This window comes from Lates calcarifer, linkage group LG12 (assembly GCF_001640805.2).
Source record: "Lates calcarifer isolate ASB-BC8 linkage group LG12, TLL_Latcal_v3, whole genome shotgun sequence".
In the NCBI taxonomy this organism is placed as follows: Eukaryota; Metazoa; Chordata; class Actinopteri; family Centropomidae; genus Lates; species Lates calcarifer.
Genome location: NC_066844.1, coordinates 21067709 through 21093898, shown reverse-complemented (window position 1 = coordinate 21093898; position 26190 = coordinate 21067709). Strand labels below are relative to the sequence as shown.

Here is a 26190-nt window from a genome sequence, read left to right as displayed (position 1 = left end):
AAATTCCACTGTGATATCTGAATCACCAAATGATGCAACACACTGTGCTTTGTTATAAAAGTACAAAATAGTTTAAAATTATAGCTGCTATGCCTGAAAGAACTGGATTTAAAATGTCCCACTGTAGTCTTAAATGGACTAACAGGGTCCTTAATGCACCAATATTAACAGACATCATTTGTCATTGGTCTGTTTATACTAAGCAGTGCTTCTAGATAATTCAAAATGAAATAAAGCCCTGAGCAATAAATACATTTATACAATAAACAACTTCAGTAATCCTTAAATAGTATGAAGGAAAAAACATTGAGCTCCACCAGAAACTCAGCCAAAACCAACCCACACAGACATATTGTGCAATGGTGCTCCTGCTGTGGAGGCAGTGAACTGTAGGCATAAATGTATAAGAAATAGATGCAGCTTCTGGGTTTTTTTATTCCGAAAGCACAGCCTGAAGCCAGTTTTAATGACCACGTCTGTTTACTAGCAGCCAATCTCCTGTCACTCATTCATTCCACATCATTGGCGTTTTTTGGTATGTGTTCCCCAGAGACTGTGGTCCCCTCAGCTGAAGCAGTCAGAAGAAATGTGACAAGAGAATGAGGCTTGTTGGGTGACTGGCAAATTACAGTATCTAGTTTTGAACTGGAAATATGGTCAAATCTATAAATCAGACCCAGTCATTCCTGCTTTTTTAATATTTTCAGTTTGTGCTACACTAAACAAATTCACAGTTACTTGCACCTTTGAACTGACTCTGTATGCAGTTCCGCTTACTCAAAAGTCCGCCTCTAGTACTAAATCACTGGTTTACCCCCCAGTTTCTAAGACATTTTCCATATGGAGCTTGTGATGAACAGATTGAAACACTAAGATAACCCATGTGTATATGAAATACTTTATTATCTAATAATAAGGTAGCAGGTGAAAATTATGTCATTTTTACAACAACATAAAAGAGTGTAGAGGCTATAGAAGCAGTTTATTGCCTGTTCAGTTTTGAATGGTAGTAAGTGATATGATTAGATGAGAGTATATGTGGCACCACACTGAGGTAACCTTTGCTTATTCCTCTTTAGCTGCTGTGATTGCAGAAATATCAGCATGGTTGTGCTTTATTACTGATCCTATCTGGGTCTATTCGACCACTGTAGTTTACAGGGGCTGTGAGCTTGTGTGGTGGAGATGAGCCAGAGTGAAGATAACACTGCACATCCATCTGACTAATTGGCTCTACAGTGCAGGCAAAAAACCTTCTGATTTATAGGGCTTGAGAATGCAGTTTCTCGCTTTAAAAATATCTATCCTTCTCTATCAGCTTATACTCAGGTCTGAATTTAGAGCCCATTTACCAATTAAAAAATGTGGTCCATGATTTCATTTGGGACATTCTGTCTGCAGTGCCCAGTTAATGTATGCCCATGATAGAGACTTGCATTGCTGGAACTCACTGTGGCCATTTGTTGCTCGCTGGGCGTGTATTGTAAAGCAGAAAAGAGACACAAAATGTGCAACACCAGAGCGATGGCACTTCTTGCAGGCTAAAAGCCTTCAGCAAGTGTTTTGTACAAAAGAGATTCATCCATATAAGCCGATTATGCTCCCTCCAGAGATGATCATGTAACATTTTATTTTGGGTGGCCGTGAATTATCCACCAATTATGTACACAATGGCATCTAATTAACTATTCATTCCTAATTTGCAGCTCTCTAACTGTTATTGTCCTGACACTCAATACGGGCTTTAGCAGGGACATTTGTGGTTTTAGTGTCTCTTTCACACAACTGTGCCCCTCAGGGAATGTCATGCACAGTGCTGAAATACTATCTCATGACACAGGGTAGACAGTCCTGTCTGGACCTGTCATACACCCTCTGCACTGCCACCATGGATACGTGTCACAATTTCCGCCGTCACACTTGTCACTGGGATTCCTGCCACTGTCAATACAGTCCTTGTCACAGCGGATCCAGGAAGTGGCAGCGGGGGAGTTTGTGGGATGTGAAAGTTTGATAGCAGTGACGTATATTTGACAATTTGGGTACAGGACCTTATTTTGGATCTCAGCTGGCTTAATCACTGTCTGCATCATAAGGTGTCTCTGTCAGATCAGAGAAGAACAAACAAAAACAATTTTTATTTCCCTCCACTTGCTGAGAACATGATCATAAGCTTTCATAACAATTTCCTTTAGTCGTCTATGGAGTGGAAGCCTGAACCTCACATTCAGCTACAGGCTGATTTTTGAACCACTTTACATTAAATGGTGCTTTACCTCTGCACTAGAGAACTTTAACCCATAACATTGTTATAGCCTGAACACAGAGCATGACAATGAGTTTATTGTATTACAGTGGGTAAAATGATTTTTAGGGTGCAGTTTTACAATTTAGCAGCTCTTTCTCTCCTTCTCATCATAAATCTATAGTTCATACTACCCTGTATCTTAAACATTAGCAGTTTCTAATATACTTTATAAAAGGTTTATTTTCAAGGAATAGTTTAACATTTTGTTTTCTTGGTGTGTTAGAAGAGAAGATCATATGACTCTCATGTCTGTTCATTCTTTCAAGGCTACAGCCAGCAGCTGATTACCTTAGCTTAACATAAAAACTGGAAACGTGAAACTGCTAGCATGGCTCTGTCCAGAAGTAACAAAACTGGCCTACTGGCACCTTTTAAACACACTAATTAACAGTGTATACCTTGTATATCTTTGTTCAATTCATTAAAAAAAAAAAAAAAAAGCTAAAATGACTTGTGTGGTTTAGTACTTTCTTGGTCAGGCACAGTGACTCCATAGATAATTGTCACAGAAGTGCTAGTTAGCAGAATGTTAAACTACTCTCTAGCGTTTCTTTCTAAAGAATATATTTGATTTTTTGGTTGAAAAAAAAAAAGAAGAAATCCTGCTGGCTGCTCTTCATCCTCCTCAAGCATCAGGTCAGCACCCACAAAATCTGCCTCCTCTAGCAGCAGATGTACCTCAGTCCCCTAATGAAGAGCCCTTGAACTCACAGTGACTCTACGGTAATGCAATAATGCGTAAGTGTCCATGCAGACACTTCAGCTCTGAGTAAGACTCACTTCTGTCTTGCAGGGATCAAGGGCTGTGCAGTCGATATCCTACAGATGGTGAGGGAACGATGTGATCCACGCAGCCATTGGAGCTTCTTGACTCATTACTGGGAGAATGGGAGGCCTGGGGTAAATGGGGAGAAGCACAAGGTAAAGAGGTGGTAAATGATCCCACAGCTGTAGGAACAGGAGACGCTGCATTAGCCTTGTAATGATGCACTGAGAGGTTACAGCCTGTAGGAAGCTTTTCATTTCAGAGGGAAGTTACAGCTGAGGGGACTGAGTGCAACGTGACACTGAAAAGCTCAAGGCTGTGTCAAGTATCCACTATCACTGCTATAGTGCTTTAGGGCAATTCAATCATTAGGTCAATAAGAAATTCTGACCTCTGACCTCAACCCATAACTTCCAACAATTCATCTGCCATCTCACTGGCACGCCTCATTAAGCTCTGGCGTTGGTTTAATCAGTTTAATGACAATGAAACCATTAGGGAAAATACATGTGCTTGTTTTGCATGTAATTTATCATCCCAACAAACATCCTGTAGTGATGCCATTAGTTTGTCAGGGTAGATGCATTCATTACATTTTGTTTACCACAGCTTCAAATGTACCAGGATAAGAAGCAGAGCTTATTAATTACTGAGGCAGCAGACAAATCACTGCATAGTAAAGTGTTTCAATAGCAGCTTAGCAATTTCTAAGGCTACTACACTGCAGAAGTCAGTTGACCAGCAGCTTTACTGATTAAACTGCTGTGCTTTTATATCAAACAAAGACTCAAACATGTATTCGTATACACACATTTACACACACACCCTGAGGTGGTACTGTATATACTGAAACAAGTGATGGACCTGCCTGCCAATCATGTGGTTGCTCTATGATGATTGATTGGTTCCACTCAATGCCCCCACACCATCAGTCAGAGGGAGGAGAAACTGCCTTCATCAATATTAATTTTTTTCTCATCTATATTCATATCCTCATTCATATTCATCACTGGTTACACAGAGCAGATTAGGGCGCTTTGTGTGCATTTCTGCGGATCATGGTTTGAGATGATGAGGTGGAGGACTGCCAGTGTCCCAAAACCCTGATTTCTTGGTGAGTAGTGTTCTCCAGACCTCCCTGGGCTGTGGGTGACAGGCTACAGTTTCTCTCTAAGCAATCTTTTTTAATCACCACCAACACAGCAGGACAGAATAAACAACTTAATTCTTCCCTCTCAGCCAGCACATGTTCACTGAAGACTGTCACACTCAATCAATCCTACTGTAAACAATAGCAGGTATGAACCAAAATTACTCCAGACAAGGGGGTTGCAAGTAAGCAACCTAAATGTTACACATGTGTATATCTAAAATAATGTTGTTATTGACAATAAGAAAAAAATTCTGCAACGTGTTAAAATAATATTGCAGAACAAAGAAGGCTATGTGACAATACCTGTCACAGTCCCACTGACAGTGACAATGACACTTTGCATTGGAGCACAAAAGTGCTTTGAGCTAAATGCTAATAGCACCATGCTAACATGTTCATGACGACAATGCTGACGCAGCAGGTATAATGTTTACCATGTTTACCATCTAGTACAAGTATGCTAACATTTGCCAATTGGCGCTACATGGACTACACAGAAGGCGCTTTTAATGGAAAGCTAAAAGTACCAGTAATTGACTACATTTTCATGGGCTTTACATGTTGGTGATTAATGGCTCTTTTGTTTTTTTCATAAGGACATATCTCTTCTGTCAGGAACATGTTAGCTTAACTGAAAAACGCCTTCTATGGAAAACCTGAAACCACGCCCACTCACAGGTACGGCGCAGCACAGTAACAGTTAGCATCCCATTAGCTCCCTGCTAGCTCCCGATTCCCTGCTCGTTTGAGCCAAAGGTGTGTTAGTAGGGCAACAAGTGTGTTACTGCTTCTAACTCTAAGTGGATACACACGCAGATATACACAGAGCCAGACATTGCGCAATGTCGGCGGAACAGGAGGGTGAAGGCCGGGGAGGGAGATGGTCGGTTCGGCCTCATTCAAAAGTGACAGAGGATTAACGGTGAATTCCCGTTGTCTCCGATGAGAGTTTGTAGAACTAACCGGAGTGAAACGGTCACTGCAGAGACGGGTGTTGGTGGTATTCCTCAGTTCTCCAACAGTGTGGCTCTTCATTAAATGAATCCACCTCTTCTTAATGCCTTTGAAAATTTAAACGACGACCGAACAACTTTGCAAACGACATACTAGCTAGCGAAACTTATGATAACATGCAGTGAGCCGGCAGAAACACTGATGCTAATGCAGAGCTAATATTTATAACTGCTGTATTTTTAGGGGCGGGGTTATGCTGAGTGGAGGCTCCAGTGCGTCATGAGCCACCTTTACAGACCTGCCCATAAAATCCTGAAAATGAAACTGATGGAAAACTGTGAAACGGTCTAACTCCACAAAGCAGTAATACATAGTTTACACATGTTCTCACAAACTATTTTCTAACATAAATAATGTGTTTAAAGACAAATCTCTGAATTTGCTTTACACCGACTCAAAAAAATATAGTAAAATTAAAATATCAATCACTGTTGCAGCTTCATTTAACCCTAGAACAGAGCCATAATTCCTATTACTAAAGTTCTGCTCATGTTAAGCTGTCTGTATTGACACATTGATCAAGCTGATGGGAATATTTGCTCCAAAGCAGTGGACAAATTGAAATTTTGACCAAATAAAGTCACTAGATGAAAAGTTAAGGGATCCCCAAAGTAATCACATTTCATCCTGAAAGGGACATGAATGACTGCACCTAATTTCATGGTAAACCATCTGAACATTGTCGAGATATTTCACACAAAAATTAAACTTTCACCCTCACAGTAGCACTAACAGAAAGGTCAGGAGATCAATGATGTCAGCACTGTCTACAGAATGTGAATGTCTGCCATACTTGTATTTGCTAGTCCATCAAATAGTTGTTGGGATATTTCAGTCTGGACCAAAATGGTGGACCCAATGTAAATGCTAACATGACATGACACCTGATTTGTTTTTTTTTTCTTTGTCACTGTAAACACCTGTCATCATTTTTCTTATGCTTGTGGGTGTAGTGATTATGGCTCCCGTAAGTAATTCAAATCTGATTCATGAAGAAGTGCTGTTGTTGTATTCCCCAGTGCTCTGTTACCCTCTGAGTGGAGGAAGGGTCACACTCAGCACAGAAAAAAGCCCATTCAGACAAGACTGGACACACTCTCCCTAATCATTCATTATCACTCCCAGAGAATAATTCACTCAGCTGTCTGACTTTGATTAATGACACCGCAGCCACATAGAAAGAAAGATCTGGATTCTTAAAAGATTGTCCAATTAATTTCCCCTCTTCAGAAATGGCGTGTGTGTATTTTCCTCTGCTGTTCTTTTGTTTAAGTCATATTCCAACCTTGTCTCTACCCTTCTCCTCCCATTGCATCTCCTAACAGCCTCTCCCCTAATTTCCCCTCATTTCTTCCACCTGTACTGTTCATTTTCCCCCAATCATCCTCTAATTGTCTGCTTCACACAATGAGAAAGGCAGAGATAGAACAGCCTGTTATGCACACACACTCACATGAATAGACATGTGTAATGGTGGAGAGAAAACAGGAACGTGTCTGGTAAAGCTTGTTTAAAATGTACCATTGTGCTAATCACTTGTAATCACCTTGTTCCCTCTCTCCACATGCTTTGTATGATAATGCTCTCTATAGTTTACCATGTAATACCAAGTATTTTTGTTCATGAACGTACCTTTCCTGCTTCAATGCATGTCAAAAGTAAAAGTTACCTTTTTTTTTCAGACAACAGACCTAATGAGATAACTGAATAGGTCTTGTGTCCCCCCCTTTTGTCTCAGCTACACTTCTCCTGTAGCTGCTGCAATCAGCAAAAAAGTCTTTTTTTTTTTTAAAGTCCACTTACAAAGCCCCCTGCCTCTCCCAGGCTCGGCTGAACAAGACACAAAGAAGAGTCTCATCTCAGGCTGCAGATGAGAGAAGCAGCGTGCTCGCTCCAGACACAGGACATGTACGGTACAGGATCCAGTGCTGGGAACAGGCTCCTCCTCAGAGACTCCAGCAGACCTAACTTCTAGACTGTACTGTGCAATGTCCTTTTCTCTGACTTAACATGCCCTAACCTTTATGACAAAAGTCAGGTTTGTTCAAAATACCACACTGAATTCTAATTATGCAAAAATGGGACTATATTTCTGTAGTTTTAACCTCACAGTAACGGCTCCCCATTCATGCAACAAAAACTTTACATATAAAAAAGTAGATTGTTTTGCTCTGTCATACTTAACAAACCTTAAAATCCCCTATGTTCGTTCACATGCTTTAATCTCAGAAGACAGACTACTTCATTTCCAAGAATTCAAAAAAAAAAAGAGAGAAAAGAAAAATCCTCTAAAAGAAAAAAGGGCCTTTTTTCCATGTTCTTTTTCTTTTGTATAAACTCCCACTTGCTGTCAAGGAAGCTGCCCACTTTGTGATTTTCAAATCCAGCATTAAAAGCTATTTATTCTTGCTGTCAAAGGTAGTGTTGTGACTTTCTTGGGATAATCTTGCTATCTTATGTACACAAATAACAAACAATCCAACTTTCTACATTCAGGGGGATTAGTCTCTATAGTGCAATTCAAGCTAGGCTTATAGTTATTTTACCACGGCCTGGTGAATAATTTTAACAATACTTGTGTGGATGAGGCACAAAGTCCAACAGTCAGGGTTTTATTTCATGGCCAGTTTTTTATATGACTCCAGCCGATGCCATTTCCCTTTCCACTTGAGAAAAGTTGGACCCTGCACTTCCATGTAACATTTAATTATCAGACTCCTGAAGTCGCTGCTCTGTTCCAGCCTACATTGTTCCCATCCTTCCACCCAACTCTACTTGTAATAATGAACTGTTATGTGACCTTTTCATGTACAACCTGGGACTTCCCACTTTTGCCTTATTATACTGGTCTCAGCTTATTTAGATGTAACCCGCTTTATGCCTACAGTTGGACTCTGTATTTAACTTTGTTGATTCACTACTGAACCCCCCACTGTCTGAAGAAAGATTTCTCCTTTCCCTGCTAAGGGTTTTTGTTGTTGTTGTTTTCACGCACTTAGTCTCCTTAGAGATCTTTGGTTAAGACGGTAGGCATTAGTAATGCACCCCCAATTAAACACTGAATGGGATATTGGGCAATGCAAACACACTTGATTTGACTTTGCTGAGCAGGGCGTCCTCCAATAATATGGGTGGAGGCAATGATAAATCACAGAGTCTGAACAAGCAGGAAGCACAGAGACAGCTGCTGACTCCTCTCTGGTCCTCTCCATGATACTTTAAAAAGCCCTGTACCATCTGTGTGGAAAAACACTAGTTATTCAAATATGAATATCGGGCAAAACTGCACACAAACTGCCAACACACTCTGTGGGTGTTGGCAACATGCAGGTCAACTCTGCAAAAGACAAACACAAAAAGTTTGTCCACACACTCTCCTATGGTATCCTGACCAAGAAAGTATTAGTGCTGAAGCAAAATTTAGAAACCGTACAGGGAAGCAGTCTTTTCATTTTTACAAGGAAACTCTTGGCTCGAGGTGTATATGACGATACCATCAGTGAATATTAAGTTTGATAGTGGTTAGTGTGTCTAAGGCTTAGCTGTATTCATTACAGACAATTGTAAAACTTGTCATTCATCCTCTAAAACACATTCCCATAATCTGTTTAAATAACTTTATATTGTATTATAATAGATGGCGTGCATGTATTGTGTACTGTCTCTATTGGACAAAATGAGCAATTAGTTTAATATAAAACAATGCTATTAAAATGATCTATGTGGTGTTGTGGAATAAGAATGCACCTGAGAGCCGAAACATGTGTAAAAATACAAATGTTCAATTTGGCTTATGAAGTTTAAACGCACTTAAATAGAAAATGCATTAAACTGATGAATGTCTCTGTCTGCTTGTACATTGGTTTCTTTTCCACCCAAGCACTAATTTCCGCAGTCACACAGTAATAACACTGGAAAACAATTCCATTTAAGATCCACTCTCATATACTTTCATTATGCCAAAAACAATACACAACGATTTCCCTCTGTCCTTAGAGAGAAAGGAAATTGTTACTGCTAGCTCAGCTTGTTTTGCTTTGTTCCCTCTCTTCTCTCCTCTTAGCTGTTGTTTGCTCTGCAGCAGGAAGGATCTGATTAAAAACACAATCAGCACGGCGGCAGGCCCCGCGCTTTCTAATCAAACTATAATGGGAGTTTACCATGCATTATCTCTGACTGGGATTTAATGAGACTTTAGCATGCATTATCTCAAAGTGAAATTTAATAGCAGTATCCAGGGGGCATTCGCAATCCCATCTGTATCTCTTTGCCAAGTCTGAGTCAGAGGAAATAACAGCAGGAAAGGTGAGGTGAGACTTGTCTTGAGCTCTGAAGTGGCCTCAGATACATCCCTGCAACAGATGTTTAGCCTCTGTTTGCTTGTCGGGCCTGGGATGACTTTCCATCTGGTCGCTTTGCCCTTGTATGTTTGTTTGGCACAGGAATGTGGTGCAGTGAGCAAAGAGCCTGTCCTTCAACCACTGTAGAAGGCCCTGGTTGGAGACCCTTTGGCAGCAAGTATCACCCTGCTGAGGTGTCCTTGAACAAAACTGTGAATCCTGTGCAGCTCCAGGGACACAGTAAAGTAGCTGGGTGAAAAAAAAAAGCTTTTCTTCCATGATCAAAGAGTTTCCTAGAAAACTATTTCATTATAGCTCTAACATATTATATGTTCTATAAAAACAAATTAAGCAAGCTAAAAAAAAATTCTTCTGCTGAGTAGAAAAGCTGACACAGACCTCCACTACTATCATTCCCTTTTTCAGTTCAAGTGTAACGGCAGAAAAAGAGACTTAAAGATCAGAGCCACTTAGACATAACTGATTTTTCTAAATGCTGACCTTTCTTTGCAGTTATGGAAAAACTGGAAATGTACCAGGTTTCAGAATAGAATAGAATAGACTAGTCTTTACTGTCACTGTTCCAAGAAATGAAATACTGTACTATTCAAAGTCTTTCAATGCTGCCATGCTATGTGTACAGTACAACTGTTACTATAGTGGGTGTTTTTTTTTTAATTATAGTAACCACATGTCATCCCATGCGGCACACTTTGTGCTATAGGACTGAAAAAGGCCACATGTTGAAGACATGTGACAAAATGACCTCTGGAGTGAAAAGCCTGACTGTGTGTTGGTGCGCTGCTACTCAGGTCAAAGCTGTGGTGGAAAAATTGATGAATAATTGATTTTACTCTAATGGGTGCATTTGTATTTGTGCGTGTGTGTGCAGGCTTGTTTTACCTCACTTGTGGGGTCTGACAACTTTGCAGGGACCAAAATGCTAGACTCCTAGTTTAAATGGCTGTAAATGGTGGCGGATTAAGACTTGGTTTTAGGGTTATGGTTATGGTTTGGGCAAAGGTTACACCCTAGGCATTCAGTTGTAATAGTCCCCACCAATACGGGTGTACAAGGATGTGTGTGTGTAAGTGAGTGGGCACACTTAACTGTATTTGCTGACAATCACTGCACTATACTTTTGCATAACAAAACATTATCCCTATTTTTTTAAATAATGCCTTCTGTGTTTTCTTGTAATATTTCACTGACATCTTTTATGTGGGAAAAAAAGAATCATCATGTCATGTAATATGATGGACAGTTTTTCCTCCCCTCTGCTTGTCTCTTGTTAGTGTTTTCCATGTTACAGTGTGTTCAGAGTGCTCTGCTGTGCATTAAGAATGGCAGGAAAGTCATCACCTCAGCATGTCAGCCTGTCCATGAGTTCACTGCTGACATTATTCCTGCAAACCTAATTAACAATATCACCAGCAATCCCTTGAATGCATGACAAGCAGCCAGGTGGGGGTGGAAGTATTAATATTTATGGCTCCATTCAGTAGTGAACAGAGAAATTGACTAAATTAGCAAGTCTAATGCTTTGCAATGCTGTAATCCACTGTGAGGGGAGAAAATTGATACTATCTACTACCCAAATCATTGGTGGAGTGCTGCCATCAGGGTTGATTTTAGAGCTGAGAGGCTCTATTTTGTAGTATTTACTTTGTGCTGTGCTGCACATTCAGAATGGAGTGCGCCTTATGAAGCTGTATAAACTACAGATGGTTAGGGCATCTGCATTATGGTGTTGATCTCTTTTTCTCCCTCTCCTCCTGTCTCATTCTCCATCCTACAAACTTTTAATGAGTCATAATCTGTGTACAGCAGTGATTAGATTTAATGAGATGCCAGCAACCTTGGGTTGACTTGACTCAGCTGCAAAATGCTCTCTAATTTGTGATGGAGCAAAACCGAGCCTTGGACCTTATGACAGAAACACCATGCAAGTGAATACAGGATTAAGGCTCTCTGAGTTTTTTTTTTTTTTTTTTTTTTTTTTTTTCAATTTTAAGCTCCGTCTAATTGGCAGTGATGTCAAGTCCCGATTGGAAAGTGGGTAAGGGAGAAACTTTCATATTAGCATTCTGTGGTCAAATTTTGTTCTTGCATGTTCCCAAGAGTTGGAGATTCTCAAAGATATCAAAGATGGCTGTGAAGATAGAGAAGAGTGGTGTGGACCTCTGCAGGGGGGGACCAGTCACAGAGAGCCAAAAGAGAATTTCTGATCTATTACCACCATCACTCACAGTTTTATTAAGCAAATTACACATTTTGTTATCAATATCTCATGTATGTTGAATTGATTTTGCATGAAATTCTTCATCATTAACCTTTGATTTTCATAAGTCAGTATCAAAATAATTAATCTATTTTGGCAAAATATTTTATCTTATCATTTATTGGTTGATTCCAAAAAACATGCCCACTTCAATTATTGTGCCTTATGTTACCAGATATTTATTCATTCATTTATCACAACAACATGTAAATCTCACAGTGTAGATTTATGACTCAAGAAATCAGAGAATAAACAAGCAACAATAAAACACCTCCTGTGTAAACACTGATTAAATCTGCTAATCAGCTGTGGCCTGGCTCCTTTTTTTTTTCAGCACCTAACCAAATAACAGACTGGTCATACTCATGAAACTGGCGTAGCGCAGCTTCATTGGGAGCGGCTGAGTCATAAGCCCTTATCACACTGTGTATTCAGACAAGCTATTGCCGTAACTTCGCACTTGACAAACCAGTCCCTGTCAGACCATAGGGCGATGTGCTGAGTGCTGCCTTTCCACCAGTAATGAGCTACTTTAGCAAGTCAGCTCTAAGTGCATGTTTTTGATGGGATGTGCGCACACACACGCACCCATGCACGCCCGCACACACAGAGCATTGCCATGATCCTCCTGTCCTTGATCTGGGTCATACTCTCAGCAGTTGAGATGGGCTGTCATTAGTGTGTGTGTGCCCATGTGCACTCACCATGTGTGCTAGTTAGCTTCTGCAGCACCAAAATGAAAGCACTAGAAATGTGGTTTCATCTGGTATAATGCAGCGACAAGCAGCAGCGATGGAAGCATCACAGCTTTGAATAATAGCAGGGAGAACAATGTTGCAATATATACAACCCCATCAAAAATACACAGTTCTCCACGTGTATTGCTTTATGTAAGTACAGCACAATGCATTTTATTCATCATCCCCCACATCTCACAGGCGTGTACCCACAACATTTTTCTCAGGTAGATTGAAACTTTTGGATAAAGAGGTAAAACCACAGAATCATAAAAATGGTCCATAAACCTTTTACATTTAACTTTTACTGTGCCTCATTAAAACCAATAAACCACAAAAATTAAGTGCAAAACTTGCACGGTGAAACTGCTAGATTTAATGATCAATAAATGTGTGTATTATAAGGACAGTGAATGTCTTTTTGTTACTACTTCGACAACATAAAATGGAGTGTAAAAAAATCGACTTTTCAGTGACTAGCAGCTGACCTGATATGAACACAAATTTAGTTTTTCTGATAAATCATGTGATGTACATGGGGCACAATTATAGCATGAAAAAGCTCAAGCTGCTCAGGGGACTGTTTGGAGTACTTATAGATATGTACATTTTTAATTTGCTCACACATTTAGATGTACTGTGGGACTGTGTTAGTGGCATGGTTCTAGGAACAATAATGTCAGATTGACACATAATTTTGTTGTCATGGTAGCTAGTGGATGAATCCTACTGACTTTGGTCGTCGCTCAACTTTCTACCAGCAGGTGGACACTGTTGGCTTTTGATGAAATGTCTTGACGATTATTAGATGGACTGCATCCACGGATTTGCACAGATATCCATGGTTGTCACCTAGAGGATGAATCCTAAAGACCCTGGTAACTCCTGAACTTTTCCTTTTGCACCACCAGCAATGTATCAGTTTGTCCAATACTTTGGTTTATGACTAAATACTGTAAAAATTAATGATGTTTCCATGTTTTCTTCAGGTGCACAAAGTTGGCATGCTAACACACTACAATAAGGTGATTAATAATAGTATACATTACACCTGCTTAACAGTAGCGTGTTAGCATTTGGTCAGGTCTCTTGTAAGAGTTAATGTATCTCAAGAGACTCACTGGGTAAATTAAAGTAAAATAAAATACATTAAAAATGACACTGGAAAGGTATTACTATGCTGATGTTAGCATTTAGCTTTAAGCACCACTGTGCCCACATACAGTCTCAGAGCTGCTAGCAGTGGACTCTTAGTTCTTGCATTGTCTCTATTCTATGTATGTGTATTGTTCTATGACCAAGACCACAGAGACAAAGAAATCTTTACCCTAGTTAAATATATAAACTAAAAATATTTTGTTTTTTGAGCACTGTGGGATCCTATGTGAGGCTGAGGAGGAGCAGGAGTTGTGAGGGTGGAGGGTTCAGATATAGAAATGATATCAGGTTATAAGACCATCAGGGAAATATCTAACCGGGGGGGGGGTATGCATGGCAATCATGTGCCATCCCAAGCCAAGAGTGGGCAGATCTCCATTCTAACCAGAAACCGTACCAAACGACTCCTCTCATTAATTCATTCTGTTTGGAGGGATTAAGAACATACTCTTGGCACTGTATGTACTGCCCTTTATCTACTCCTTCATTGTCAAATGAGCCCAGCCTCCTCTCCACCCTCTCTTCTTATGAGACCAGTCATCTATCTCTCTCTGACTCATTCCCTCAAATGGGAACCACTCCTCCTTATTCACCCAACGGAGAGATTACAGGCCGGAACAGATGAGATGAAGCACACAGCAGTGTCGAGATATGGACCTACAGTCCTCAGCAGACAGAGAAGGGGAGAATGACATTGTGCTTATGTGCAGAAATCTTTGTTAAGTGTGTCACAGTTTTGCACCAGATCTGACTATAAGTTCCATACAATCGTATGCAAAAAAGAACAAACGTAATAGAGATTATTATATTATTGGATTCACAAAACCAAAATAGTTTCAAAAGCCAAAACAATAAGCCAGCACAGTGTCCTTGCTGCCATGTCCTTGCAGGAGCAGCCAAACCAACTGATTAATGATCCTGGAGTAAGAAACACACGCAAAGGCAAGCAGGTACTTTGGGAATCAATTCATCACACTTTATTTTGTGTGACCCCAGCTGATGTAGTGGCTAGAGAGCAGCACAATACACTCTCAGCACAAATGTATGAGTCTAGTATAGAACACGTAAACTCTCACACACAAACACACACACACACAGTTGCCTCAGCAGATGACAGGTTCTCTGCTAAGATTTCAAAACAATCATTTCTACTGGGGCTTTATTAGTAAGAGTGTGACTGAGGAGAGATTGAGGGATTGATGTGTGTGTGTTCATACAATTTATAGCATCATCGGGGAAGCGTTCCTTTCTCTTTCACTTACATTTATTCATTTACATGGAATGTAACTGAGATCATTAAAGCATCAGGCTACAGTACAACAGGGTGAAGGACATGTTTGGGTTATCCCATGCTATGTTTAGACATACTGAGGATGCTTCATTAAGAGGCTGCTAGTGAGGTCACTAGGCCATCCCTCTAAAGGCTTGCAGGTGCTGGTTGAACTGGTCAGCGCTTTCTTTGGCCGTAAGAAGCTGCTTTTCGCACCACTGAACCATGGCCTGCTGCAGCATCTCCACACGAGCCCCCTCGAACCGTGCAATCTGGGAGACACACATCACATGTGTGTTAATACATAGAGGGACAGGCACATCAACAAAGAGGATGCACAATAGGCTCAAGGTGGGGAGGCAGGTAAACCACTTGGGAACAGGGAATTGAATTTTAAATTGGATGGTTTACCTCCTGTTTAGCAACTCCACAAATGTGATCAAACTCCGTCTCTGCTGCTTTCTTCACCTCCTCCATCTGATGAATATGGACAGCATGTCATCGTCATTATACTCAGATTATACTTGCATCCTCTCATCATTCTCATCATTCATCTCAGTGGTCTAAACCCTACTGCTGAATTATATCAGCAGAACGCTATTGACACCTGCTGGTCACAAGAAAGCATGCACATCTGCTCTAGCAGTGAGGTCTTGAAAATATATTGGGCACAGACACTCACAGCAGCCTTCTTCACAGGTTTGGCCTTCTCTGCGTTCTTCCTGGCCGTCTCTAACTCCACCAGTTTACATGTTCTCCTGAACAGCATTTCCTGCATTCGATAATAATCATGTTATAAAAAGAAATATTCAGTCAGCGGTTTCAGTCTAACAGATTATATTTCAATAGAGGGCTGGGATTCAGGGTAGATGCAGCAACAATGTACATAAGACGCATATAAAGTAACTTTAGAACTACACAAACACACCTTCTCTGCCTCCTGGTAGCGTGACTCCAGGTCTAGGCCCAGCCCAAGAGTGTTCATGTTGTTCTCAGCCACACTCATCATATTTTTCTGCCCACACATTAGCACATTATGTTCAGATGATTTGGCAAAGCAATGGTCCATAAACATATGAATCCATTTCTGTTTAAAAGGACAAACAGCTTACCTTCATAGAATCAAAGACTTCTGATAATTTCACACAAATCCTATGAGAAAAAGGTGTTTTTCCAGTTAAACTATTTTATTGTAACTTGTATGCAATGTTCAGAGGCATTAACTTGAAGTACATGAGATATGGGCCTAAGATCAATACTAATATTGTCTCACCTAGAAAAAGCCTGTTTGTCAGGATCCTCTGCTTCCACACAGAGATGCAGAGCAGCTGAGAAGTGCCCACAAGCCACTGCTATTTCTGTAAACAAACACAACAAGAAACAAGCAGTAACATCAGACCTGGCACAAATTGAACTGGTATTGTGATGAACATTAATACATGACATATCCTTCTAAAACATTAACTGTTGTGTCTGAACACACAGCTAACCAGTGAATTAAAGTTTTCTTTTCTTACTTTGCTCAGTCAACACCACATCAAGGAATCTCTGCAAGAAAAATGAAAGTTCAAAAATCAAACAGGACAGTCTGATGGTGTGAGAGAGGAAGAACAAAAGGAAGGAGGACAAACACGCAAACACACACAAAAAAAACCCCAAACCAACAGGTGATTAGCTCACCTCCGCTGCACTCTTGGTATAGCCAGTTAGGGCGAGGTTATGGTCACGTTTAGTTTGAAAGAACTCATCCACATCCTGCCGACACAAGTCATTACAGTATTAAACAGCTTCACATACAGGCACAGAGGCTGTAAATGCTGTCTGTGTGGGTCCCAGTTGTGTACCTTATGGCCTTCTTTCCTCATCTCCTCCACAGCTTGACTCAGACGGTTGAAAATGTTTTTCTTTGCTCTTTGTCTGCCTGGTGGCTACACACAAAGACACAAATAAGTGCTAATATTTTCAGTGTTGGAACTCTTATGGACAAGTTTGTTATTCTAACAACAAAGTGAACTCCAATGAAAATTCTTAGCACCAAATTTATGGATACTGTCTCAGGACAGTAAGTCTGAGAAAGTTATGAACTTATCACACCAGATACAAAGTGCTTGTAAGTGTTACTTACACACACACTCACGCACACACTCTTGGACCATCCAAACTAATTTTTGGCCTGTGCTACTACAAAACTGCTAATGCTTGATATACAGCATTTCAGACTTGATGAAGCTGTCTCAGCCAGACAGGAAAGAACTGTATCATCATCAGGACTTGAAACATTTCCAACACTGACACAAAGTCAGACTAAAACAGACTCAGAGGCAGTAATACTTGGTGTGTGTGTACCTGAATATATATACCTGGATTTACAATGTGATAATTGTGATGCACAGTGGTTGTAGTTAATAAAGACACTTTTATTTGCATGAGCAACTCTTTTTATCATTGTCCTGCCCTGGCTCCCGTCAAAAACACTAATACTAATTTGTATGTGCTACATGCTAGTAGTCTACATGCTAATTTTCTGAAACAAAGGTTGTATGGAAACTGCATGCTTCTTTGACTCCAGCACTAAAATCGTTAGATCTTGATCCACTCTCTTGATGTTATTCACGGGAAGACCCAGCAGGCTGAGTGCTTGTTCTCTTGTTTATTTTGTGGACCTCACTTCACCACATGGTCCCTTTGAAAATTTCAAGGCACTCATTTTGTGACATATCACCTGCCTATTTCGTCCTCCCATTTCTTTTTCATCCACAGACAAAAGTGCTTTTAGAACTGTGTTCCTTCTTCAAAGTTCACAGTCCAAGAAAAACAAGCCCATTTAAATGGTTCCCCCAACTGTGGCCATAATTTTCCAGTTTTTCATTTTGTGTGAATGAGGACTGAGCATCTTTTGCTGCCATTAAAATTCCAGAGTCTGCAGCCTGCCTGTCACTTGTTTTAATATCGTGTTTGGGCCTGCTTGCCAACAAATGAAGCCTGGAATTATTGTCAAATGACAATGCATTAGACTGGTAAATATTAACACATATTATAATGGAAAAATGAAAACATATATAGGCATATTTACCATCAACTGGTATACTGTTTGCCAGTTAGCTGGAAACTCCTGTTTGATGGCTATTCACAGGGCAAATATCTCATGGCAAATGGCAAATTTAGGTTTGGTCTCAGAGCTGCAGAGAGAGACTCACTATGATGCTTCACTGCCAACCATCTAATTTGGGTTGAAGTGCAGGTGCAGACCTTTGGCCTTCATATATTTGCAAGGCACTATATTTGTCACATGAATCTCTCCATTCTCACTTCCACTGTCAATGAGAGTTTAACCATTTACTATCTTTTCCTCTCATAAAAATGTGTCACACTGCACTCTTTATGACATAAAATTCTGTTTTTAGTGGGTCATCATAAAAATGATTATCTAAAAAATAGGCAAATAGCTGTTCATTTGTGTCCACTTACGTCTGAGCTAGTGAGGAAGATCTCCACTGCTTTATTTTTGTTGAGTATGCCATGTGACGCAACCTGACGGAGGAACGTTTCCAGTGCTTTACAGTACGGCTGCCACTCTCCCAAACCAAGAAAACCTGCAGGAAAACCATCAACATTTTGATCATAACTGATAATGTCACACTCAACACAGAATAGACACTGGAATGGAAAATATATCTGGCTGATTTTACTTAAATAAAAATAAAATTATTGTATTTAACATGTTTTTGTGCAGAGGAGGTCTTCAGATGTTCTCACCAAGCTGTTTCATAACCTTGGCAGATGCATTCACCTGAGCCTTTGTGGGAAGAGGAGGAAACTTGAAGGAAAAAGAGAGAGTGGAATTCCATTAAAGCCCATAGCAAGAATTCCTCTATTGTTTATTCAAACCCCTCTTTCATTTGGTGCTTCTCTTGGGAGACACACCTATATAAGGTTAATATTTTTTGAAATATACAGCGATTTGAGTTACAATATGCACACGATATGACTGATATTAGGCTACACATGTGCTTGTGTAATACATGACAAACTCAATACTGCTGAACACACACTCTAATGTCATTGTGTAGGAAGTAGTGTAGAAAAATACTTCCTGATAGGAATCTGTTATATTTTCTTACAAAAGCAGCACATTTTCTAACCTGTGATTAAGTAGCTGTATGAAGTAAACATTTTTGGTCTGTAATTTTCTCAGTCACAAAGCAGTTACAAGAACACATAATTTGAAGCTGTCACTTGTAGTTTGTAAAGTTGGCAGCTCAATCTTGAAAACAGAGAAATGGAGATAGGCACACTTCCATATAGGCAAGGCTGCCAACGGCTCCACTGACTCAACAAGCACGACAAATTTACTTGAGCCATAACGGTCTGTCTAGCTTTACAAGTCAAACAAAGGACTGAGCGCAGACTAAATAATAAAATACTGACTATGACTCCCTGTATCCCAGGCACATCCTCCTGAGAGAACAGGTGCTGCTGCAGCCATTCAAAATCATCACAGGTACGGTCCACATGGTACTCCCCTGTCCCAGACAGCTGGTGTGCGTGCGTGCGTGCGTGCACACACACACACACACACACACACACACACACACACACACACACACACACACACACACACACACACACACACACACAGGAGAGATAACATGTCATGTGAGCAACTGTCCTCTCCTCATGGTTTTCTGTATTAATCTACATGTAATGCTACAAATACTTGCAACATATAACAAGTACATGAATCACTTTCTCACCTTTTTAGAAACAATTAGAAAAGTAAGTGCGTCCCCGTCTTTCAGCACCTCTGTAACTTTGATGTTATGACCATGGACGCTCAGAGCAGATTTCACCTCATGTACTTCTTCCTGTAATAAAGAGGGAGCTGTTAATATTATCAATACAACAGCTGGGAGTAAATTCAAATTACTATGCAAACACAGTTTAAAGCGAAGCATACTGTATATACAGATGCCTGCCTGGAGTAAAAGGCTGTCACATGACAAACAACAACATTTTCAGGCACTTACCATCATTATCAAACTTGTAGGTTAAGGTGTCCAGGATGTCTTGTATCTGCTTTGTAAGAATCTTAAATCTCCTTTTATTGTGATAGAAGTGCATAAAGCTGCAAAGCTCTTTTGTCTTATGTAGGCTTTAGTGCGCTCAAGCTCCAACTGCTGCGAAGGCACAGGATATCCTCTGGGTCAAAGTGCACAATGGTCCTGAGGGAAATGGAGTAAAACAGTGCCAAATCTAAAGTGCTGGCGCAGGGAAAAAAGATGAGTAAATGGTGTGTTAGTCAGTAACTCTGGGCCATCGACACGCCCACACAGGAAAAGTGGCATAACGGTCCAATCAGTCACCCCGGCTGTCAGCCTTACAACCTCACAAACCTGTAAACAACCATTGAACTTACAGGTCAACTCATAAAAGATGCAGAACACAAGGCATGGACACTGAGTAAACAATTTAATCTGGAGACTTTGTTATCAATAAAAGGCAATACATTAAAATGTAACAGTCATACATGACACAGGACAAAGATATTGCATATTTAGTAGTAGTATTCCTCCTCACTGTCGTCCCCATCCACAAAATAAAAGCTGGAGCCAGGCCCCTCAAAAGTATAATGTTCGTATAGACTGTGCTCATCCTCCCCTTCCTGATGAAAGGTCCAGTGGAAGTGTGGCTCCTCCCCAAAGGGACTATCATCGAAGTCATGGAAGAAGTCTGAGAAACTGAAGTGGAAGCCTGTATCCTCCTCATTCTCATCATCATCATTGGAGACCTCGTCGTTTAGAAAAGCCTCATGGCCCACACTGTCGTACAGTTTCCTCCTCTCCTTGTTGGAGAGCACCGTGTAGGCTGGGGGAGCAGGCAACAGAGTTAATGTACACTCAGTTGCAAGTTCATAAGGAGCATCCAGATGCATCGGTTCTGCAAGGACTCCTGACTTCATTAAGGTTACAATGCTCAATTTTGCACTGCATCACTACCAGGGGTGGACAAAATATTAAAAATACCTCTTTATGCAACCACCTCAAACTGCTTTAACAATTTCAGATAAACTACAATTTATCTGCTAAAGCAGCTTCAACAAACACTGAAACATCTGTCCCCCATGAAGAGTGGATTTTATTATAGGGCTACTGTATCAGACTGCATCACTATTCGTACCTACGAAAATAGAAACGGGAGGTATTCATGGAGAGAATAAAGAGATAGATCTGTTTAGAAAGTGATGAAACTGAATTTACCTGTATGAATTACATGTACAGTGTAGATCACTTTATAAAAAAGTTTCAGTGTTGCAGACGTGTTTTACCTTCAGCAATCTCTCTGAAAGTCTTCTCTGCATCGGCGCTCTTGTTCTTATCGGGGTGGTACTTTACGGCCAGTTTGCGAAAAGCCTTTTTTATCTGGTTGTCAGTTGCTGTTGGCTCAACATGGAGGGTTTCATAGTAATTTCTGCTGGTGTCTGAGGCAGGCAGGACTTCAGATAGGCAGAGCTGCAGGACCACGCAGGCTTGCATCCAGTGGAAAACACCTTGCACTGCCATGCTGTGCTGAGCGCCTGAGCACAGATGAGGAACTTGAACTCTTGTTAAAAACAGTTTATCTGGAAGTGCAGGTTTGACAGCGTATCTGCATATGCACACAAAAGCTATCCGGTAACTGGGCTACACGTCAGCAGTAACATTGCTCGGCAGGGCTATGGACTTCTGCTTCTTACGGGAGGTATTTGAATTCAGTTAATTTAAGATCTTCCGCCTATTTCAGCCAAACTACGTACTAAAAACGTACCTCTAAAAACGTACCTCAAAGCAAATATTACCTCGTCCATAACTACCCTCTATGTTAACTCACCTTCTTAAGGGTAGAATCGCCACTTGATCCACATTCACCACGTGCATTAATTCTTTCCTTGTGTAGAAGAAAAAGACAACAAACTTAAAACATAGTTCGATGCAATTCACTCCTTTCATCACTAGGTGGCAGAAAACAATAGCACGAGGAAAACGGAGAAGAAGAAGAAGAAGAGAGTCGTCTTCTTCGTTGGTAGTGAAAGATAGATGAAGAAATGTGGTAAACAGCTCCGGGGCCTTGAGGAATTGCCAAAAATAATAATACGGGCCTGATTTCTGTTGTTAGCAGAAATATCTGTATATATTTCAGTTAATTAGGTTAAGGCGTTTCTACATGGGAGCCACTCAACTGAATCCTGCACCTGGTTTCCGTTTGGTAAGACAACTTTAGCATTTGGCCAGCGAGCTATTTAACATTCGCTAGCTAATATTAGCTAGCCAGACAAGCCAACGGGGTCGCAGCACCGTTTTAGACTTATTCGGGTATATGTCATGTCAGGATGCGCTTTATTTACCATCAGCCAGCATATGTGTTCATTTCAGTGACGTGTGATATGAAAGTAATGGTTAAGTCGTGTTATTTTAACAAATCAACGACTGCTGCTCAGTCTCCGGTAACAACAACATTAATGCTACTTGTTTACCAGTTACCGTCACATGCTAACATCCTAACGGTAACTGCTAACAGCCTCGTGCTTCTTCGGTTTAACCGTAATATTTCTGTGTTTACTGCTAATTACTCACTAATTTTCATGTTGCTATACTCTTTCATAACTATTTCAACTTCGTTTTATATTATTTTTCTCTTGCAGAACTTTGAATAGCAGATTTCAACTCTCCACCGCAAACAATTCATGACTTCTTTACCTGTGTATGTGACTGTTTACCAAGTCGCGTCACCCCCCTTCAGACACATGAGTGCTATATTCTCCCTAAGCTGGGCCGAGCGCCATGCCTGACCGGGACAGTTCCTACCTGTCAGGTGGTGGCGGCAGTGGTGGTAGTTTGGGCGAGGAGGGAGGACCTGGATCCGGTTTGGCAGGGGGCTCGGCAGAGGGCAGAGGAGGCTCAGGAGGAAGTGTTGGAGGCAACGTCTCTGGCTCTGGGAGCATGGGGGGAGGAGGGGCGCTCGGAAACGGCAATAGTTGCGGGAACGGCGGTGGCGGGGGGCAAGGTGCGGGACTGGCGTTGGACGGCGTCTGCAGGGACTTTATACGCAATGTGTGCAAGAGAGGGAAACGCTGCCGCTTTAGACACCCGGTCTTTAATGAGGTGCCCGACTTGGGAGTGCAAAAGAACGAGTTCATCTTTTGTCATGATCATCAGAATAAGGAGTGTATGCGCTCCAACTGCCGCTTTGTGCATGGATCTAAAGAGGATGAGGACTATTACAAGAAAACAGGAGCACTGCCCCCCAGATTAAGAGGGAAAGTTGCAGCACGACTGGGCCTGTCCCCCATGGATCTCCCCCATAGCCGTGGGGAGGTCCCTATCTGCAGAGACTTTCTGACAGGAGAGTGCCAGAGGGGCAACAAATGTAAATTTCGCCATGTCAAAAAAGACTACGAATACGAGCCTTCCAGGGTCGGAGCAGGTGGTGTAATCGGGCCAGGTGCCAGTGGAATGGTGACTTCTGGGGGAGGGATAGGTGGCGGAGGAGGAGGTGCCTGTAGTGGAATGCAAGGACTTGTGGGAGGTGGTGGTGGGAGTAATATGATGGGGATGGGCTGTCCCAGCTTGGGTGGTTGCAGAGATCCAGGTATTTCAGGAATTGGGGGAGTAGGTGGAGGTGGGATAAGTGGTTGTCTGTCGATAAGTTCCTCAGGACAGCGGCGTTACGACAGGAGCTCGTGCACAGTGTACGATCCTCTGCTTGAGAATGGGCTGTTCGATGCAGGCTCTCTGGAGGCCTCGATGGACCACACTGCTCTGCAGTTGAAGAGGCGGCGGTTGGAGGGCCTGCGCCTGGCAGATGGGAATGGAGGCGGACATTATGAGCTCGGAGTCCAGGCCACCTTGCCGCCGCGTCCTCTTGAGTACAGAATCCTGGAGGAAGAAAACTCCCTGCTGAGGAAGAGGGTGGAAGAGTTGAAGAAACAGGTTAGAACGAGAGATGGGGAAAAAAAACTTTATTTGGAAATTTGACAAAACTAAATTTTTAGATCTCTGAGAAAAATGTGTATGAAATTACACAGGACTAGTTTCTCTTATCCTCTACAGTTACAGGCACATTTAACAGTATAATGCAGTGCAATACAAAGTTTTAGCAAAGTCTCAACGAATAGTATCGGCTACTGCAACAGTAGAGGTTACATCAGCTTGCATTATGCTGTCAAATGTAACTGTTACTTTGCACGCTTACGTTAATTAATACGGTCTTTTCACAGTATGAAAGGGTCCGTTAAGAGCTAGTTTGTCACCGGATCGTGACTTTACTTACTTATGTTGTTTAAAAGATATGTTAACATTTTCAGAATAATCCTGTTGTAAAGGGAAATTGAGCAATGTCTGCCACTTCTTCAATAACAAAATGTAAGAGTTTATTATGGACCAATCAGGAACTGGAAGAAAGTTTTATTTACAGGTTAAAAGTGGTAGCTAGTGAATTAATGTGAAGAGATGACAGATTGTTGCATGAAACTTACTCTAACTTAAAAGAGGGAATGTTGAGTTGAGACAACATTTAGTTGCTGTGAGTGCAAGATGATCAACTACATATTAACCACAGAAGAGCATCACTTAAGTTTATACATATATCTGTCTATTCTGATGGATTTATTTTGGACCAGTAATGAGCCTAAACAAGCAGAGGTATCTCAGACCGCTAACTTGGAGGATTTTCCCTTCATAGTCACCTGACTAAAACCTCAGTGAATCCTTGGGCACATTTTTAAAAAGGAAAAGTTACATTTTGTGGAAATATAAGACTCAGACACTCTGGACAAAAGAGTTTTGCAAAATTCTGCAAGCATTTGTTAACTATTAACAAAAGATGGCTTTCAGGAAACAAATCTTTTTTTTTATCTTGATGTAGCTCTAATTTATTTCATGTGGTTCCACTAGTTTCTGGCTGTGTGCTTGTTTGGACTCTGGCACACACACTTTTATTCTTTTCTAATCCATGTCTTGTGTTTCTCAGGTTTCAAACCTCATTGCCACAAATGAGGTTCTTCTGGAGCAGAACGCCCAGTTCCGCAGCCAGGCCAAGGTTATGACGCTCTCCTCCACTCCTGCACCCACTGAGCAGAGTCTGGCGCCCCCTGTAGGTGCAGTAAGTTCCTACAATCATAGCATCGCCCAGACTCACACCACCCTGAGCAGCGCCGGACTGCAGCCTCGGCCTGTCACGCAGCAAGACCTGGTGGCTCCCACTGGTGCCCCCGCAGCGCCCCCAACTAATGCAGCCCCACCTACTGCTCCGCCACCCCACCTCAACCCAGAGATCACACCCCTCTCAGCTGCCCTCGCACAGACCATTGCCCAAGGGATGGCGCCTCCTGTTTCTATGGCACCAGTGGCTGTATCTGTTGCACCGGTGGCAGTGTCTATGACACAGCCTCTGCCTGGCATTACCATGAGTCATGCCACCACCCCGATGGTGTCGTACCCCATTGCAAGTCAAAGCATGAGGATCACCACTCTGCCTCACTAACTGATTCACGGTCAGGACTGTAGTACCCACAGGTCAGACTGTAGCATCCTCAATGGGGGTTTTTAACATAGAAGGTCTCCTTTTATTAGTATGACACTCGGCTGATGACAGAGCAGTGTCAAGAGTGAGGAATAGACACTCATACTTCTCCACCAGAGGGCGGGATAACGACTAATCTGTTTAGCCTCCTTGTCTCTGTGTTCTATGGCAACATTTCAAAAAAATTTTTTCCTGCAGACTGACTGTCCTGTGAACTCTGGCAAAAAGGTCAGTGTACCAAAGGGATCTTTTAAAACATAGGCACCAAAAACAACAACAAACTCAAAATATGTGAGATCATCCATAGTGTTTGAACCATTTCTGCAAGACCACCGTGCCATCCTTGTGGACACATGAAGACTTTGGAAGTAGTTTTTGTTTATATTTTTGTGGTTTGCTCTGGTGTAAATTAACTTTGGTACTTTGCACATTAAAAAAAAAAAAAAAAAAACAACCATTCAAAAATGAATTATGTGTTATCCGTTATTTTGCTTACAGTGTTTTCTTCTATTCACAATTACATTTTCACAGTTGACACAGTAAAGTTCAGTCATGCTCAGACAGACAGTTTCTAGTGTCAAATCCTCATGTTCACATCTCAATGCT

The 26190-nt window shown here is 41.3% G+C and overlaps 3 protein-coding genes across 6 annotated transcripts; 1 reads left to right on the top strand and 2 right to left on the bottom strand.

The window, feature by feature from the left end:
- Positions 1-14708: 14708 nt before the first annotated feature.
- On the bottom strand, positions 14709-20323 carry si:dkey-28n18.9 (sorting nexin-6). The gene is made up of 14 exons (XM_018680556.2): positions 20055-20323; positions 19782-19892; positions 19456-19563; positions 18784-18844; positions 18496-18620; positions 16872-16955; positions 16708-16782; positions 16545-16575; positions 16301-16385; positions 16140-16179; positions 15956-16042; positions 15710-15799; positions 15439-15504; positions 14709-15299 (listed from the first exon to the last, which is right to left on the bottom strand). The coding sequence occupies exons 1-14, from the start codon at positions 20058-20060 to the stop codon at positions 15162-15164; spliced, it is 1107 nt and encodes a 368-aa protein (XP_018536072.1). The 5' UTR covers positions 20061-20323; the 3' UTR covers positions 14709-15161.
- A 156-nt stretch (positions 20324-20479) lies between these two features.
- LOC108885986 (dnaJ homolog subfamily B member 9) lies at positions 20480-22961 on the bottom strand. 4 transcript variants are annotated; one of them, XM_018680562.2, is made up of 4 exons: positions 22869-22961; positions 21895-21951; positions 21353-21601; positions 20480-20892 (listed from the first exon to the last, which is right to left on the bottom strand). In XM_018680562.2, exons 3-4 carry the CDS (start codon positions 21585-21587, stop codon positions 20582-20584), a joined length of 546 nt encoding a protein of 181 aa, XP_018536078.1. In that variant the 5' UTR covers positions 21588-21601; positions 21895-21951; positions 22869-22961; the 3' UTR covers positions 20480-20581. The 4 variants fall into 4 exon arrangements, with proteins under 4 accessions (XP_018536078.1, XP_018536076.1, XP_018536079.1 ...); XM_018680560.2 differs by having other exon boundaries at positions 21353-21672; positions 22761-22898; XM_018680563.2 differs by lacking the exon at positions 22869-22961 and adding an exon at positions 22761-22853.
- zc3h10 (zinc finger CCCH-type containing 10) lies at positions 22845-26053 on the top strand. The gene is made up of 2 exons (XM_018680555.2): positions 22845-23993; positions 25033-26053. The coding sequence occupies exons 1-2, from the start codon at positions 22845-22847 to the stop codon at positions 25543-25545; spliced, it is 1662 nt and encodes a 553-aa protein (XP_018536071.1). The 3' UTR covers positions 25546-26053.
- Positions 26054-26190: the final 137 nt, after the last annotated feature.